This window comes from Corylus avellana, chromosome 6 (assembly GCF_965113065.1).
Source record: "Corylus avellana chromosome 6, dhCorAvel1.hap1.2, whole genome shotgun sequence".
Taxonomy (NCBI): domain Eukaryota; kingdom Viridiplantae; phylum Streptophyta; class Magnoliopsida; order Fagales; family Betulaceae; genus Corylus; species Corylus avellana.
In genome coordinates, this window is record NC_142495.1 from 11543851 (window position 1) to 11563239 (window position 19389).

The following is a 19389-nucleotide window of genomic DNA, read 5'->3' on the forward strand; positions in this document are numbered from 1 at the left end:
CTAAACAAAAATTCGATCCCTTTTCCCCCATAGTGCCTATCACTACAGCTTGACCAAATTCTCCCACTTTTGTTGCTCGAAGTTTCTCATAAGGATCATGCATGAATCTGTAATTAATGGAACTTTATTCATGATAAAGGGCGTTCTCTCTAATGTGTAATGGGGCGGTAGACTACCCTGGAAAAGAATTTTGCAAAGATGCTTTGCTTCAACTTCAAGAGATGGATTAATATTAGTGATATGACGGGCAGATAATTAACAACGATTAATAATAGATGTTTATGCTTTAATTTGAATTAAGAAAAAATAAAAAATAATAATAATAATAGATGTTTATCTAACAAGAGGAAAGATCATCAGATATGTAAGGGATACTCATTTCCTTAGTCAATTATTTACGCTGGCTTTTCCAATTAAGAATCGGCGGCTTTCGCAATTTGCACGAGGAATACCAAATATATATTCTTCCCCTTTCAAGTATTTGTGATCCTTTCTTGCCAAACCATCAAAGTAATTGAGTGGTTATAGAGATTACGAATCAAGGAAATAGCTAGATAGAGGAGAAATAACCTCAACAATATTCTCACCCATTTAATCAAACACCTTCTGAGCATCATGATCCATTCACCAACAGCCATCCTCAAACCATGGCGTTCTAAAAATAATGTGTGTGTATATATATATATATATTGAAAAAATAGATTTACATCTGGTCCATTTTCATGTAAAGAAATTGTAATAAAAATGGAACAAGAATCTATATATATTTGGTGAAAACATATAAAATTAAGAATAATTTAATGAAAAAAATGATGATGAAACAACGCATTGAGTGGATGACTCTTTTAGAATTGATTATCACATGCATTTAAGAGATCAACCTATTTAATTTCTACAATCCAAAGTAGCTTTGAACAATTTACAATTTATATATGAAGATATCTTTTGGTTTTTATTTAATTTTTTTAAAAAATCAATAATATATATATAGTAGGTTGAATAAATGTTGCTGTCTTATATAACCTATTTTCTAAAAGATGGCGTATTTTTTAAATTTTCATGGTTTAAATTTTTTCTTAGAATTCAAAGTTTTAAAAAGAAGTTTTGCCAACAGAAGCTAATTAGCTAATTAATAATATAATTGAAACACTGAACTATCTATATCAAAAGATATATTAGTAAGTTTAAATGTTAAAAAAAAAAAAAAAAATTGATTATTAATTTTACTTCATAAAAAGTCATGATAAAATATTTAAAAATAGATAATATTATAAATGAAATTTATTAAACTTTTAAAAAAGTAAAATTAAAAATTATACGTAGACGCCTCTTGCTGATGCAATGCAGTGATGCGTATGCATGTGATGTAATCAAGTGAACAGAATTAGAAAAGCAAGAGTTTTAGTCAACATGAATGTTGGCATATGGAATAAATCCTGTCAGCCTTTATTTAAAAGTCCAGGCAAGGCTCATTATGGAGATATCACAAAGTAGGAAATTCTTTGGTCATGAAAACAAAAACCCAACAAGTTGGCTTAATTGGTAAGAAATTTGGTCTTGGATGGCATCCATATTAGGTCTAAGGTTCAAATCTTTCTAGATGGAAACAATTTTTTGAGGCGAAGCCAGAGTTTTAGGGTGCGTTTAGCATTACGATTCCATAAACAAAAAGTTCAGTTTAATCTAAATCGCAGAAAATCAATTGTTTGGAATTGCGTTTTTAAAAATTGTGATTTGAAAACGTAAAAATTTTGCATTTCAAATCGCACACAATGTAATTTTTTTTGTTTAAAACACACAATTTTAAAAGCTAAACTGCAATTTTAAATGTCAAACGCTTATCTACGTTTTTAAAGATCACATTTTCAAATCATATATTTTAAAATTGCTATTTCTATCCGTGTGAAGGAGGTGCTTTGTACGGGGTCCGCCTCGGAGGAATTTTCCTCAAAAAGAAAAAGAAATAGAAAAGAAGCACATATCCAAATTGAAGATGAAAATAAAAGAAAGGCACGTGATTGAAGTAGTAGTGCAGGAAGTTTCCCGCACGTCATGGAATTCAAATTCCACAACAATCACTCATCCTTGTTAAACAAGGAGTCTCAAAGATTCTACTACTTTTACGTTACAGCTAAGACCGCCACTCTATCTCCCTATATAAAACCCTTTCACCCTACAAAACTCTTCAACTCAAAAAACCCTAAACTTTTTTGTACCTCTATTTTCTCCACCTTTCATCTTTTCTCTGTTTTGACGCCATGCCTAAGTTTTCCATTAACTCCGTTCTCCTTCTCAGGTCGTGCTTATCATCATCATCTTCTTCTTCTTCTTCTTCTTCACGTTGTCTAGGTATAAGGGTTTATGACTTTTGTGTTTTGTTTTGTTTTTCTTTTTGTATTACAGTAGGCGATCATACTCGGCGGCAGTGGAGAATGCAAGAGTGCAGCCGGTGGTAACAGCGCTGAGGAAGGCAACTGATCAGTCTGGCAGTGCAGCGGTGGCGGCGGCCACCAACCGGAAGGAGATATTTTGGATGAGAGATCCAAAGAGTGGCAACTGGATTCCGGAGAGTCACTTTGATGAGATCGATGTTGTAGAGCTGAGGGAGAAGTTTCTTCCACAAAAGTTCAAACAGTGAAACAATTCGACGACTTCACTTGACTCTATACATGTCGAATAAATACATTTTTGAAATCTACATTTGTTCGCAAAAAACATGTTTCACGTTTTTGTTCTCGATCTCTTTTGTTTCTTTTGATACTCCATTTATAATAAATTAAGCCAGTTTCTGATGCCATCCCCTCCGGTGTGGATTCTCTTGATCGCTTCAATAATTTTAACCTAATGAACTCCAATAAAAACCCCACCGGAGGACATGAGAAATAAATTTTAGAGATTTTCAGACGAAACCCTAAAAGGTAGCAAGAATTGGAAATAAAGGTTAGGAGACCAATTGCAAAGCCAATGGTGGTGTTTGATAACGTGTAAATGTAAAACTAGAAAGTTAGCAGTCAATTGTAGAGATTTTCAGATGAAACCCTAGAAGACAAGAATTGGAAATAAAGGTTAGGAGTGCAATTGCAGAGCCAAAGGCGGGTGTTTGATAACATGTAAATGTAAAAGTAGTTTTAAGTTTTTTGTGAAGAAAGTTAGCAAACAAGTCCAAATTAACATGGGTTTTTCTGTTTCTAATTCACTAGGACATTTCTTACGATTGCTGCAATCCCTTATTATTTAAACCTACCATAATGGTAATCTTTGCCATACTACCTAAGGATAGGAAGCAAGATTTACAATTAGATGCTGAACAAGTCCTAAACTTGGCCACTCAAGAAACCGTATAGATCTTAACAAAAAATTTTGTAAAAAGAAGGGACTGCTGAGTAGCTTATTCGAGACTTGCACAAAAATCCGAATAAACTTTACGCTGATCCAAGTAGTGGCATGCCCCCACCACCCCCACCAATTGATCCTCAATTTGTAATTTTCTAAGCGATCCCAATGTTATTCTCCGACCAGACTCAACCCAACGCATGAAGGTGCCGTTCACCATGATTTGACATTTTGACAATATATGTTCGAGCATCAAATATAATGACAATTATTTTAAACATCATTGAAATATCAAAGGAATGCATTTTTGTATGTTATTTTCTCGTTTCTTGAGCGCGGGCGGGCATTCATCAACCTCTTACTATCAAGAGCACCAAATGACCACAACGGCACAACACAAGGATGCATGTCTGTATGCGCACACGCATATGCATGCATGGCCATTCCAAATTTCATAGAAACATCCACCAGCGTTAAACCAAAGTTTCAATTCATGCATTGAGTACTGAATTTCTCTATCACACAGCATTCATACATCATGATCTGGAAAGTAAAATGAGACAAAATTGTATCCCTCAATGACTACAAGTATAGCTGGATGAGCTCATCACTGACCACAGATGGAGTGAGGACACCCAGATCCGTAAAGAGTAGAGTCAGATACTGAGGAGGTGTATAATCCCGGGCAGACCTTTCAACCTCAACCTTGGATGGAATGGGTACCCCAAAATCAATCGGCCGTAAAGCAGGGGCCATGTCTTTCTGGTCCAACGGGTAAAGGCGAGCAAACTGCAAATCAACATATCAGACTATATCAATGTCTGGTGGAACCAAAATAAGAAAGAATGGCTTTAACTCTGGACTCCTCTGTAAAGTATAGATTATATTTTTTAGAAGGAATGGGATAAGTGCAACAACTCAAATTACTCTAATTAATTGCGCAGTTTTAACACAATGATTTCTTTGGTTAGATATCGTAAAGAACAAAGTTTGGTGTACCTTGTAGCTTTCAGCAGCCACATAAACAGGTTTGTTCATGCTGTGTGCTACCAATGCAATTTGGTATGTTCCCATCATGTTAATGATACCTCCACTTTCAACTACTCCATCTGCCCCAACAAATACCATATCAACCTCATCCATAGAATATGCCGCTGCAGAGTCAATTAGGAGCTTCACAGGAACATCAAGCTTGGCCAGCTCATTAGATAATCGTAAACCTGTTCTATCTGGCCTTCCCTCTGCATTTTACAGCATAAGATTTAAACTGGTGTTAGAAAATTACATAGAATGGATATTTAAGAGATACATAAACTACCCACTTCTTCCTTCGGGTGCATTTTTTTTTTTTATTATACCTTTAGATTCTATTCCATTCCGTCACCAAAAGAATCATATCATCCAGAAACAATGGCTTCGTTTGATAAACGATTTTATTTTGGTTTTGGTTCGATACTATAGCAGGAAGTGATTGATGTGAAAAAAAGTAAGAATGATTTTTTTAAAAAAAAAGTGAAAAAGTAAGAATGTTTGGTATGGAAAAATGAAAAATTTTTGTTTTGTAGTGATTTTTTTATTTGAATAATAATAAAAAATGTAAAAAGTGTGATGAATAGTGTAGAGCAAAAAACAGGCAAAATCGTTTGTCAAACGATGCCAATATGTGGATGTAAGGGCTAAACCCACCATAAGCTAAGTGTGTTTCTGGACCACGGGACCATAGTTGATGGACAGTCATGGGTCCACTTTCAATGACTAAAGCTTTTGATCAAATTAAACATCAAGAAGATATGCTATTCATTGCAACCTCACTTATTTGCAGTCTAGGGAATCTTGAAGGTGTGTAGTAAGAGGTAAACGGTGAGAACCCTTAAACAAGATGCCAAAGGGCTACTGCTGATATTAAAGAGGTGCTAATTTTGATTTAATCACATTAAAGTACTCCAACGCAAATATAGGGTGTTAAGAAATAAAACCTGTGCAGAAAACCCGGAAGAGTTTCTTATTCTGAGCTGCTGTCTTCAGCACTTCCAACACAACTCTGGAAAAGCCATGCACCAAAATGGTACAACCATCAAATATAAAATCCTGACTAAGCATTGCAATGATCCTGCGTGCCTGCAACATGAGACAATTACTTGTGCTAATGGGGCATATATGACATCATGATAAAACATTTGCCTCAAAGAGTTAGCTTAGATACCTTACAAGATATCTCCCCAAATTTCTCTGCTCGTTCAATCAAGCGAGACTTGGCTGAATTGAAGTCCTCATATTCTAATGCTGATGTTCTGGTTACATATCGCATAAACAGATCACAGCCTGCTGTCAAGGAGATGGAGGTCGTGTCCCATGACTGGAAAGCACAGACAGGGCTCAACAAATCAATGGGAAATGAATGAGTTCTAGAACATAAGCTTTCATGCCCTGATTTAAACCTCTTTCCCAAGTGATTACCTTGTGCCAGCTTGGTTTTCTACCGAATTGCAGTTATAATGAGAATTGGCAATATAATCTAATCATACATGTACAAGATTCGTGGGTCACCAACGTATAATAATACAACTATTCTCTCCCATCCTACCCTCAACTTTGTTACATAGACATAAAACAATTTTCCGTCAGCGACCCATTATTTTTTGCAATGTTCTTTGCATAACCCCTTCTGTTTACAAGAGACATCTACCTCAGATAACATCTTCTAATGGTTTTTGCAATTCTTTTCCCAGTTAAGAAACTTCACACAAGTACTCCTATAGAAAATCATAAAGCCACAAACAAAATGACCACTCCAAATCTATCAACAATTTTGCTTTTTCTTTCCTTTTTGTTCACGAATTCTATGGTGCCACTACAGAGAACAGTTCATCCAGAATAACCAAACTATAACGCACACAGTACTTCATACTCCGCTCACTAGTGACTCTTAAGACATATAGCAATTTCACTTCGATGCACTAAAAGACTTTTAAGATAATGAAAGCTCAACGCGATGCACCTTAACGACCACCAGACGAAAAATTCGCAACAAACAGAGACATACGAAATTCTCCACCGAAATACGAAAAAAATTAGGCTTACTTTGAGAGAGTCGGAGGCCTTCTTGAGCTCAATTTCGAGCTCCATCATGGTGGTGGCCTCGCTGGCCCTAATCACGGCGGCTAAGGCTCGAATGGCCGCCACGGCCTCGGCGAGATCGGGCTGCTTCCGCCAGTTGTTGAACTCGTGGATGACGCTGAAGGACTTGCCGGAGTCGGAGGTCTCGACTTCATACCCCGGCGAGGGCACGTCGTCGGGGTGTCGGCCGACTGCGGCCTGGGCCTGGGCGAGCCAGTCCTTGGTGACGACGCCGGTGTGGGCCGCCCTCGTCTGGTAGTAAGCAGAGATCTTAGGGTTAGGGTTAGGGTTTTGGTTGAATGGCTCGGCGGCCGCCATGTACGAAGACTGCGTCTGGGGCGGAGACACAGAGAGGGTTTCGGGTTTGGTTGATGATGCGGCGTCGTCTTGGTTTCGTTGGTCGAGAATGAAAGAGGCTGATCTCCACCACATTAATACGTGGGCGTCACTTTCTCGGGCTTTATTAGAGGGAATAACAAAAGAAACCCGAATTCGCCGGCGGTGTACTGGGAGATTCCGGTGAGTTTATTTATTTGATTCTAGCGAGATTATATCTAAAAGCGGAACGATGTAGTATTTGGTTTTTGTATTATAAAACAATAATGTTCCTGTAACCTGTGTTATGTACATCCGTTTACCATAATGCAAACGACGTCGCGTGTAGTCTTTTGCAATGCGTTAGGCCGGCGTCGTTACTGGTGCTTTTGCATTGATTACACATATAAATTTTAGGGAAATCATATCTAAAATCCTTAGGTAAACGCGCTTTTTTTAAAAATTCCCTGGGTATTTTTTTTCGGAAATTTAATCCCTGGGTCACTCGAGACTACTTAAAAACTCCTTACCGTTAATTTTTGTTAACTTCCGTTATTTGAGTTAAACGCACCGTTTTACTTAAGTCCACCTCAGTAGAATTTTGTATCCTACGTGTTCACATTGGACACGTAGGATATAAAACTCACCGTTTTGGACCATCCAAAACGGTGAGTTTGGCTTAAACTTGAGGGCTTATTTTTTGAAACCCTCAAGTTTCATACGGTCACAATACCAGCCTCCCGATACACCTCAAGCGGCAACCCACCGACGCAGACGCCACCGACGCAGACCCCGCCGGCGACAGGACCCACCGGAGACAGAACCACCGGCGACAGTACCCACCGGTTAAATCACCCATTTCGGCGTCACTTTTCCGGCTAGGTTTCCGTCAAATCACAATATTTTGAATCGGAAAAAATCTGGTTTCGACGAAGGTATTTTCCGAAATTTCTTTGTGGGTTTTGTTGATTGACTGAAATGGAAGCCTTTAATAGTTGTTTTTTGAATTTTTTTGTTGTGTTGGAAGCATTTGGTCGAAACCCCATCCCCAACCTGTTTTTTGTCCAACATCTGTCCCCATCCGCAACTTGTTTTTTGTCCAACATCTGTCGAATATTGCACTTTTGAGCCAATATTAGTGTTGATTGGCAGTGGGTGTGGTCCACCTTGGTTGTGGTCCTGGAATGAGACAGTTGTTGTGTCGTGTGCACTGGCAGGTTTGGTCAAGGGGGATTTTGTCGTGTTAGGCAGAAGGGATTCTATCAATTTTTTTCTGTGGGGCTTAATTTCCTTCCATTTAATGTACAACTCAACTTGCTCAATATACAACTCACCGTGCTCATTCTAGAAGTGGATTGATGTTCTGAATTTGTAGAAGTCAAATTTGGTGTTTAATTTATCTGTTATTTTATTATGGGATTTAATTTGGATGAGGCATTGATAATGAAATAGTAATTTGAAGATGGTATATATATATATATATATATATATATATATATATATATATATATATATATATATACTGTTCTTTATATTTAAAAATGTTTTCCTTTAGTAGTTAGCTCAACCACATTTTGCCTTAAACAGAAGGTTTTATTATCTCATGAGCTGTCTTCTAGGATAAATTGTCTATATCCTCTTGTGATAGCTTTCCAATATGAGATTTAATCTCTCACGCTCACAAGTGTATATAATTGTACCTATATTCAACTACTTTCTTGGATTACATGCCCTCCATGCTATTGTGCATGGTAAATTTCATGTCAATCTGGTGGGATTTACTATAATCTAAAACTTATTTATTTATAAGCTTGTTTAAAATTCTTTTTAAAGAAACTTTATCTTTAACATTTCCATAACATTTCTAGATTAGACAGTTTCTAATCTCTCATTCTCTTAATATTTAGCAAGCATGATGGACATGTATATTAACATAATGTAATGGTGACTTTGGCAAAATAGTGATCCTATGGAAAGTTATTAAGTAGCAAATGTAACTTAAACCTGCATCTTTTACGTATATTGATGAATTTTTGCATAATTTAAGGCATTGAATAGGTTAATGGTTCTTATAGAAAGAGAAATTTTTTACATGTATTGTATGCATTTGTTGAGCTTTCCACATATAACAATGAGCGAAAAGTGCACTTTGCACCTATAACATGCATGTGCAAAAGTATATGTTTATTATTACTATTATGTTTTGTCCTTTTTTCCCAATTGAATGGTTGCCAACTATGTCAACCTAACTTCCAAAATCAGCTTAAGTTGGACATCTTGAGTCCAAAACATGCATGTATAATTTTTAATGATATATATATATATATATATATATATATATATATATAATTAAATCATTTCATTTCATGCAATAGATAGATATTATTGTTTTTTGTGTTTTCTTGTATTGACAAATATTTTTTCTTACACTCGTTTATATGTTTACAGATATGGCTGTCAATATAATCATGCACCACGGTGGAACAATGACGCATACCCCATTTAACTACGTTGGTGGCGACGTCCATGAAGTGAAAGGCTATGATGTTGACTATTTTAGTATGTGGGAAGTCAAAGAGTTGGTTCGTGACTTAGGATACATGAGCGACGTTAGATGTTGGTATAATGTCGGTGATGGTCCACATAATCAAGTGATATCTTTAAATAGTGATGCAGACGTTGTAGATTTTGTAAATATTATGGATGAGTACAGAGCACAAGATGTTCATTTATACGTTGAACATATGGTGGACAGTGCTATAATAGTAGATGAGCATTTATTTCTTGAAGCTGTTGAAGGACAACATGGAGAAGGTGGTAGCGGGGTGGGTGAGATACCTAATACTGCCCAGCATGACGGAGATGGAGAAGGTGGTGGTGGGGTGGGTGAGATACCTAGGGCTCCCCGTCATGATGGAGATGCAGAAGGTGGTGGCGGGGTGGGTGAGATACCTAGGCCTCCCCTTCATGATGGAGATGGAGAAGGTGACGGGGTGGATGAAATACCCCGTGCTGAAGGTAGTATACTTATTTCTTATTTGTTAACTTAATTGTTTTTTCAAATAATATATCATGAGAGCACTTAGCCTTCCCTTCCTGAATGACTAACAACAAATTTGATTGTTTCTTTTAGGGATGGAGGACATACCTAATGCTGCACGTGAAGATGGAGATGTACAAGGACAAGGTGGAGAAGGTGGACATTCTCAATCAAAACATTTCAAAAGCCCCCGAGTTAAAACTAAGGCTGCCCGTTCTGTTACGCCATCCAAGAAACCAAGCGGGCAACCGACCACCAGCCGAGGAGGTACATAGAAATTGAAATTGAGTTGGACTCTTATGTTGTCACAATTATTTATGGTTTTTATTAGTTGATTCTTTTGTTTTAGGTTTTTTATTTTAATTTATTTGTATATATTTTTCAGTACGTAGAAGAAGAAGAAGACGGGTTGCTCAACCGGTTTTGCAGGACGAGGAAGACAATCAGAATGTTGGTGCGGACACCGTGCCCAAAACTGGTAAAAAAAAAAGTGGACGTGGTGGTAGGCCACGGAAGAAGAAAGTGGAAGAGGATATTGATGAAGTTATCAAGGAGTTGTTGACTGACTTCGAAGCAACCGATGGCGAGGATGAGGACCTTTTCTATGATGCTGCTGAGGTCAATAAAGAGAATGATGGGACGTCCAAATGGTGGGAAAAAGTTGACATTAACATAGGTGATAAAGGAGCCGATTTTGGGGAAGAGGAATCTGCTGATGAAAGTGATGGTCTTGCAAGTTTGCAAGAAAGTGATGCTGCCGAGGTTGGAAAAAAAAGGAAGCGGTATAGACAGTTCAATCTGAAACATGACTTGAAGATTCCAGTGACGTTTGAGCTTGGGGATCAATTTGCAGATTCAAGTTCCTTCAAGATGGCACTGAAGACGCATGCTGTGCAGAAAGGGTTTGATTACAACTACAAGCACAATGACACGAGTAGGGTGAGTGCAGTCTGTAAATTAGACCATTGCTCATGGAGGATTCATGCCTCTACTGATGCTACCAGGACTTCTTTTCAAATTAAGACGTACTACCCGATTCATATTTGTGGTAATCAGTACGAAAACTCCAGATGCGATGTTGAGTATCTTGTTCGTGCTTATAAGAGGGACTTCAAGGATGACCCCACGTGGACACCATATGCATTGAAACAGAGGGTGAAGAGAGACCTTAACATCGATGTTCCTATTGACCGTTGCTATAGAGCGAAGAAGGAGGCATTGCATCAAGTTTTTGGTAGGCACTCTAAGCAATATCGCCTCACACGGAGATACGCAATGGCAATACTCAGCACGAACCCTGGTAGTAGTGCTTTTGTACACAGAGATGGAGTATTCTTTCAGCGGATGTATATTTGTCTTGATGCATGTAAGAAGGGGTTCAGACATGGTTGTCGGCCCATAATTTGTTTAGATGCTTGTCATCTAAAGGGGGAATATGGGGGGCAATTGTTGTGTGCCATAGGCAAGGATGGCAACGACGACATGTTCCCCATTGCAATTGCTGTGGCTGAGGCAGAGACAAGAGATTCATGGCAGTGGTTCATTTCCATTTTATTGGAGGACTTATGCGGGCCAGAAGGTGGACTTGGTTGGACTATAATGTCTGACAGACAGAAGGTATTTAGTGTAAAATACTATTTATGTTCTTATTGTGTTATTTTATTCCTTTTATTCCTTTATGTTGTTCCATATAATTTAACATAAATTTATGTGTGTAGGGGCTTGGAATTGCAGTTGAGGCTGTGTTGCCACATGCTGAGCATCGCTTTTGTGTTCGGCATCTACATGCGAACCTCAAAGCGAAAGGCTACACCGGGAAAGCTATGAAGGATGAGTTGTGGGGGGCTGCACGTGCAGCCAATGTTTATGCGTTTGACCATCACATGCAGAATATATTGTCAATGGATAAAGGTGCACACGATTACCTTAGTGGTGTACCGAAGGCATCATGGTCCAGACATGCTTTCAACTGCCAAACCAAAAGTGATATGTTATTAAACAACTTGGCCGAGAGCTTCAACGCGTGGATTAAGGAAGCTAGGATTAAGCCTATACTGACTATGCTTGAAGAAATTCGTCTGCAAATAATGGCACGCTTCCAGCAGAAAAGGAATGGAATCCGGTCGACGCACTACACAATATGCCCAAAGATCCAGAAAAAATTGGAGAGGTCAAAAAGTGGTGCAAGGAATTGTATTAGTCGGTGGCAGAATGAGTTGGAGTTTGAGATCGAGGACATATACGAGCCACGGCGTTTAGTCCGGTTAGATCATCGCACATGCACATGTGGACGATGGCAGGTGAGTGGGATCCCTTGCTCACATGCTTGTGCTGCAATTTACATGCATAAACAAAAACCAGAGGATTATTTGGATGATTATTACAAGATGGACAAGTATATGCAAGGATATGCAGCTCGAGTGTATGGCATGGAAGGTCCACAGACATGGCCAGCTGATGATCCATGCGATGAAATCCAGCCACCTATCATTAGAAGGGCTCCTGGTCGACCAAAGATTAGTAGGCGAAAGGCTGTGGATGAGCCAACTAACCCCTACAAGCTAACCCGTAGTGGATATATTGTTAAATGTGGAAATTGTGGGGGTTTAGGGTATAATTATAAAGGTTGTCATTTACCTTTGAACCCAGACCGGAAGAGGTGGAAACCGAAGAAATATAAGCCGAAAAAAGATGCTACTCAAGCACAGGTAAAACAAATACATTTTACAACATAAAGTTCATATTCCAAAATTTGTTAACTTAATTATTATTGTACAAGTAATATAATAATTATTATTGGTATTTGTCTGAATGTTTGGTTAAATTATTGTAGGGATCACAAGCTCAACCCCACCCAGAAGCAGAAGCCCACGGACCATCACAGCCAAGTGTACGTACACGTAGGGCTACTCAGTCACAGGTAAAATTCAAGTTTTTTTTTTTTATTAAGAAAACTCTTATTTCCTGATGATTCCATAGCTGCTCACTAATATATGAAAGTTTGCTAAAATTGGTGGTGGGTACTATTCACAATTCTGGTTGAGATTATGGTATATTTCAATTAAATTAAGCTCGAATTTGGGTTAGTGTGAAGTGCATTCAATAAGCTGCTTTGAGCTGCAGCATTGTAAAGTGTATGTGGCGACCAATGGATTGTCCTAAGTCATCACCATACAAGTGTCCCACATCATTAATTCCCAATATTGTCACCAAGTTCTTCAATTCTACGGCTGTCAAAAAAATGAAAAATATATATATTACTTGTCATTCTAAAATGAGGAAAAACCAAAAGGTATAACTTAATATTGGTTTGTCCTGTTGTTGGCTTGTAACTTTTAATTTTGCTCTGCATCTCCAGCAATAATCCTTGTTATAAAAAAAAGCTAAGTTTACTATAATAGAAACTGGTTATTGAGATGTGATTTTGTCTTTGCTTATGTAATGGATGAACTCAGTATAGCTATTTAGGATAAGGTCCGATGGTGTATGCATTTTTTCAGAAAACATTGATGATACTATAATAGAAGCTAACTCTAGTTATCAAAAAAATATAATCAATAAGTAATGGGAGCTAACTCTAAGCTGGAAGTTTGGGAGGGTGCTTTAAGTTTAAGGTTAAGGAGGGTGTTTTAATCTTTGATTTCTATTAGAAAATTGTCTATTTAAAGAAGTGTTTGTAGAAGTAATATAATAATTATTTGGAAATGCTTCATAATCTTTTCCTTTTTTTTAACGCATTTTTTGGATCCCAACATGAACGACAGGCAGAGGTAGAGGCCCCCGGGTCATCACAGCCAAGTGTACGTACACGTAGGGCTACTCAGTCACAGGTAAAATCCAAGTTTTTTTGTGATTAAGAAAACTCCCCCCCTTTTTTTTTTTTAACGCATTTTTTGGATCCCAACATGAACGACAGGCAGAGGTAGAAGCCCCCGGGTCATCACAGCCAAGTGTACGTACACGTAGGGCTACTCAGTCACAGGTAAAATTCAAGTTTTTTTTTTTTTTTTTATTAAGAAAACTCTTATTTCCCGATGATTCCATAGCTGCCCCCTAGTATCTAAAAGTTTGCTGAAATTGGTGTTGTAATTTAGTAAATTAGTCTGCGGTTTTTTTTTGCACTTAAAAAACTCATATACTTGTGCTTAATTTGTAATATTCACAATGATTTCCGGTTTTTTTTTTTTTTTTTAATTTGTCTTAATTATTATTTTTGTTAACGCATTCTTTGAATCCCAACATGAACCACAGGCGGAAGCAGCAGCGGAATCATCACATCATGGTAGTACACGTAGGGCTACACGTGTACTAAGAAGCCGAGGAAGTGGTGCCACACAATGATCACATTTATCACTTACAAGATCTCTTGATTTTGCCTTTTTCCCGTATACCTATTTCATAATCAAGTGATATGTCGGCTTTTTTTGTTTTATGTTTGTAATATAAAAAACAATTGGGGGATTCATTTTGGGACTTTATGTGCTTGTAAAATTCAATGTTGTTCATGAAGCATTAAACGTGCACTGTTGTATATTGAATTATATTTTGGAATTTCGTCATGGCAATTACTAATTCCAGATTGTATTAGTGGACGGATAAAATTAATTCTGTCTGCAAATTCTACTGTAGGGTTCAATATTTCAGACTTAAGAGCAACATACAAATAATCATAAATCGCCGCATACAAATAAAACTAATGCATGGAAATAGTTGTTCCAAAAAAGTAATCAGCCAACCTGATAATTACGTCTGGATTTTTACATAATTGTTACATAGAAGCCATAACCATATATCCACGTGGACAACATAGCTCAGTAAACAATATCCTTGACAACAACAAAATAGATAGTCTATTCCACTGATAATAATCTAATTGCCTCATTCTCATGCCTCAATGCCCCATCAACCTTAGACAAATCAACAGTACACAAATCACCAACAAAAAAACCAACAAATATGTTTGGATCTTTAGTTGTCCCCTAAGTAATGACACTTCACATTTCAGGGAATGAACTTGTTGATACAACGCAGGTAGGACCTCCCTTCCGCGAGCACAAGTTTCTTCGTCATACCATTGGAAAAAACGACATTGGCCAACTTTCTGTAATTACACACAAAAATCTGATAATTACGAACAAGTACGAAGTAATAACTATTTGTTAAAACCAAATTATCCAAATTCAAATACCTTTTTACGGTCATACATAGCACACCCATAGAATCGCCTCCCAGGATTTTTTATAGTAGTGGATGTTATAATTGGGCTTGTAAGTTCGCACCTACACTGCACAGGTTCCATATCCTCTTTCACCGATGATGTTATAGATGCCGACGACATTGACTGTTCATTTTACAGTAAAACCCACAATTATTAGAAGTAATCACAGTTCCCTAATGGGTTTCACTAAATAAAATTCACAAACCTTTTTCATCTTCCCATCGTAGAATTCGCTTTCATTGTATCCTATCCCGAAATCTTTCTTCCTCCTGTTCATCTTATAATATGAACCTAACAATATATAACTGACATGTGAGAGAATAATCAAGATCATAAAAGAAAAATAAAATCAAGCTTCCCAAAAAATTATTCTCACTTCAATTTGTAATCTAAACAATACTGGGAAAAAAAATGTACCATAAACCCTAAACAAAAGATAATCACATTGTTTAAAATGTGATTCCCCTGCAGAAATAGTACTGCTCAATTTGTAATCTAAACAATACTAAGTTGTTAGTGTAGTAGCTGGAGATGGTATATGAGCATAGGCGGCTCCCTACAAACATGCAAATATGCAGTGTAATCAAACATGCAATAAAAAGAAATTAGCCGTAACATCCAACCACGTATATAATACTGCTCAATTGTAGAATGATGAAACTTCCCTAAAAAAATTTACGACGTCATCAAAACCCAACCAACCACAATCTATCATATCCCAACAATAATACCACTTTTTTCTCCATTGAAAAATACTTTTCTTCCAAATGTTAATACTAATATGATTAACATTTCTTCCAGTAATTGACCTTTCTTCTTATCAACTAAAAAGGTGGCAAAAATATTGGAGGACCTAAAAACAAATACATGCATAGAAAAGTATGGCATGAACTATTAGGTAAAAAAAAAAAAAAACCAAAATTTCAAAAAATACTGTTCAATTGTAGCATGATGATGCTGGCGTAAACTATGCACAAAGAATTCCTATTTTCATGTCCTCGACAATCCACCATTTGAGTAGATAAGCAAAAAAATCAAATAAATAGTTATACAGATGAAAAAATCCCCCTTGACCAACTTGCCAGTTCACACGAAAAAACAACTGTCTCATTCCAGGACCACAACCAAGGTGGACCACACCCACTGCCAATCAACAATAATATTGGCTCAAAATCGCAATATTCGACAGATGTTGGACAAACAACAGGTTGGGGATGAGGTTTCAACCAAAAGCTTCCAACACAACAAAAAAATTCAAAAAACAACTATTAAAGGCTTCCATTTCAGTCAATCAACAAAACCCACAAAGAAATTTCGGAAAATACCTTCGTCGAAACCAGATTTTTCCGATTCAAAATATTGTGATTTGACGGAAACCTAGCCTGAAAAGTGACGCCGGAATGGGTGATTTAACCGGTGGGTACTGTCTCCGGTGGCCTCTGTCGCCGGTGGTTCTGTCTTCGGTGGGTTCTGTCGCCGGCGGGGTCTGCGTCGGTGGCGTCTGCGTCGGTGGGTTGCCGCTTGAGGTGTATCGGAAGGCTTGTATTTTGACCGTATAAAACTTGAGAGTTTCAAAGAAGAAGGCCTCAATTTTAAGCCAAACTCACCGTTTTGGATGGTCCAAAACGGTGAGTTTTATATCCTACGTGTCCAATGTGAACACGTAGGATACAAAATTCTACTGAGGTGGACTTAAGTAAAACGGTGCGTTTAACTCAAATAACGGAAGTTAACAAAAATTAACGGTAGGGAGTTTTTAAGTAGTCTCGAGTGACCCAGGGATTAAATTTCCGAAAAAAAATACCCAAGGAGTTTTTAAAAAAAGCGCGTTGACCTAAGGATTTTATATATGATTTCCCTAAATTTTATATTGATCGACGTGATGCATTTTAAATACGCTTTTTTTTTTCTTTTTTTTTTTTTTAACTAAGTAATATGAAAAGTTAATAAAAACATATTACATTAGTCGGAATAAAATGAATGATATAAATGAGTTTTTAAGACAGAATTATTTTTTTTGTTGTACATACTCATAGAGGGCTCCAACTCTTATCGTTTTATTTAAGAAGAAATATAAAATCAATCCTTATCCTTATGATTGCATCCGTTCACAATTTGCTTCATGTAGTATAAATATTGACAGACAACGCCTTGTGGTAAGCAAAAAAAAAAGGGTCTATGCATTTAACTCCCATCTAATTTTTTTTAATAAAAAACCGTCAAATGCTATGTTAGCACAAATTAAATAATGTCACGTATCACCTATATATATATATATATATATATATATATATATATATATATATATATATATATATATATATATATATAAAAGACTATGAAAAATATAAACATACAAAATTTTAATTTTAAATGTTTTAGATGCTCAGCAGAATTAATCTACCTCTTTTTGTGCAAATTAAATAGTCACACAGTAGCAAAATAATAATCAAACAAACTTACAAACAAGACACCAAGATTTTTACGTGAAAAACCCTTCAATGCGAAGGTAAAAACCACATGACCTAGTCCAGTTAAATCTTCTACTATCAACAATAATGACTTTACAATTGTCTTCCCTAGAGAAATATCTAGAGGTTATCACCACATCAAGACTACATGCATTCTTGGATTAAACATAAATCCATCACCTTAAAGTGGATTCCAACAAGAATAAAGAAATATCTCACCAAATAGATATTAGCAACCAAACGACTGGAGAGGAATTCCAATGATCGACACCAGTCAATACGTAGCACTCATCGTTAGGAGCAACACTCTAAAATTGCGTCAAAATCGAACCACAAACGAACCTCCAACTCTGACGGGTGTGAATAGGCAAAACCCTTTTTTCTTTTTTCTTTCTCTCCCAGCAGCGTGCGGTGTTTTTTTTTTTTTTTCTTTCTTTCTTTTCTTTTCTTCTTCTCTTCTTTTTGTCTCTTATAAACACACGTACCGTGTGTTAGAATTCTACTATAAACAAAACTCTTTGTTTTGTTGTAGTCCATGTGGTCCACACATAAGAGGGACCACCCAACAAATCTCCCCCTCTCGACTTTGTGGGGGGCTCCACCAAGCCCGTTGCATTTTTGCAAATTTCAAGCTTTTGCATAGGCAACGGTTTTGTCATTATATCTGGCCCATTGTCATCAGTATGAATTTTCTCAATTTGTAACAGCCTGTCACGCCCCCGATTAAGGTGAATAGGGGAAACACGAACTTAAAAGAAAATCACAACAAATAAGGAATAATTATCAGAGAGTAAATATAGGAAGTCAAAAAGTTATGTAGAATTAGTGTTTTACTATGAACATTTGCAAAATCTCGTTTACATGAGCTGGGAATCCAAAACAAACATTTCAAGCCATGTCAGGAGGCATAATCAAAAGTGACTACTATAGGGGGTTATAGCCTCCCCATGTGTCAAGTGTTCTCCTATATATATACATAACAAAAAATATTGTGCAGTCTACAAAAACAAAAGTCTGCACAACAATGGCTTGATTTTGGCAACCCATTGGACTCTCAAGCTCTAATACTCCTACGGCTCCGCAAAGCAGTAGGTCCAGGTATTCCAAGCATAGGGCCATATAATAGGGTCCTCAAGAGCAAGGACGCCTACGAGAATGCCCATTCTCAAAATTATAATGTACAGCGGCATCTGAAAATTTAAAAGGGAGAAGGGGTGAGTTCGACAACTCAGTAAGTAACCACAACACCAAAATGCTACAAAACCTGCAATGCAGATGTTATGCTATAATATCAATTATGCACAATTAATAAAATAAATGACAATTAATACAAGAATATTAGGTAACTTATGAGATGTACAAGCACTTCCTTTTTCTTTCTTTCAAAACTGCTGTTTTACCCTTTTGACCCGACACCACAAATTTACTGTGAGCGGCGCACGTTGGCTTTGTCCCGAAGGACCTATATGCTCATCCTGTCGTCACAGGGGAGAGCTACCAGGTTGGGAACTTCCCTAGGTGAAGGCCACCTGGCCGGTAGCACACATCTTCTCGTAACCATCCTTCGGTGTGCTTGCCATGCTACCCTATGCGGTACTGGTCGTCACTATAATCGTGTCTCGGGTTAAACATTTATAACTATGAATGCACATATAACATTTCATATGATCTGTAAATTCATCTGTAACTGTATGCTATGCCATGCATTTTGATAGCTCTTTTCATTCATAATTGCAATCTTGCATAAATCATGAAGTATGGTAACTGTATCAAAATTCTTAAACAATGACATATGAATAAATAAAACTTGTCATTAAAATATGGAAGGAAGTGCAATTGAAAATCATGTAAGTGGATTCTTTATAAAATCCCTAACATTTTTCAAAAGATTTATA

General features: G+C 37.1%; 3 protein-coding genes across 4 annotated transcripts; 2 read left to right on the top strand and 1 right to left on the bottom strand.

The window, feature by feature from the left end:
• Positions 1-2211: 2211 nt before the first annotated feature.
• LOC132188820 (protein SENESCENCE-ASSOCIATED GENE 21, mitochondrial) lies at positions 2212-2785 on the top strand. Of its 2 annotated transcripts, none has more exons than XM_059603377.2 (2): positions 2212-2296; positions 2404-2785. In XM_059603377.2, exons 1-2 carry the CDS (start codon positions 2259-2261, stop codon positions 2636-2638), a joined length of 273 nt encoding a protein of 90 aa, XP_059459360.2. In that variant the 5' UTR covers positions 2212-2258; the 3' UTR covers positions 2639-2785. The 2 variants fall into 2 exon arrangements, with proteins under 2 accessions (XP_059459360.2, XP_059459361.2); XM_059603378.2 differs by having other exon boundaries at positions 2407-2785.
• Positions 2786-3806: 1021 nt separating this feature from the next.
• On the bottom strand, positions 3807-7031 carry LOC132186860 (uncharacterized). The gene is made up of 5 exons (XM_059600962.2): positions 6415-7031; positions 5537-5689; positions 5310-5451; positions 4333-4574; positions 3807-4122 (listed from the first exon to the last, which is right to left on the bottom strand). Exons 1-5 carry the CDS (start codon positions 6880-6882, stop codon positions 3916-3918), a joined length of 1212 nt encoding a protein of 403 aa, XP_059456945.2. The 5' UTR covers positions 6883-7031; the 3' UTR covers positions 3807-3915.
• A 4058-nt stretch (positions 7032-11089) lies between these two features.
• On the top strand, positions 11090-13169 carry LOC148584873 (uncharacterized). Its single transcript, XM_088517547.1, has 4 exons — positions 11090-11422; positions 11524-12513; positions 12639-12695; positions 13164-13169. The coding sequence occupies exons 1-4, from the start codon at positions 11150-11152 to the stop codon at positions 13167-13169; spliced, it is 1326 nt and encodes a 441-aa protein (XP_088373673.1). The 5' UTR covers positions 11090-11149.
• The last annotated feature ends 6220 nt before the right edge of the window (positions 13170-19389 follow it).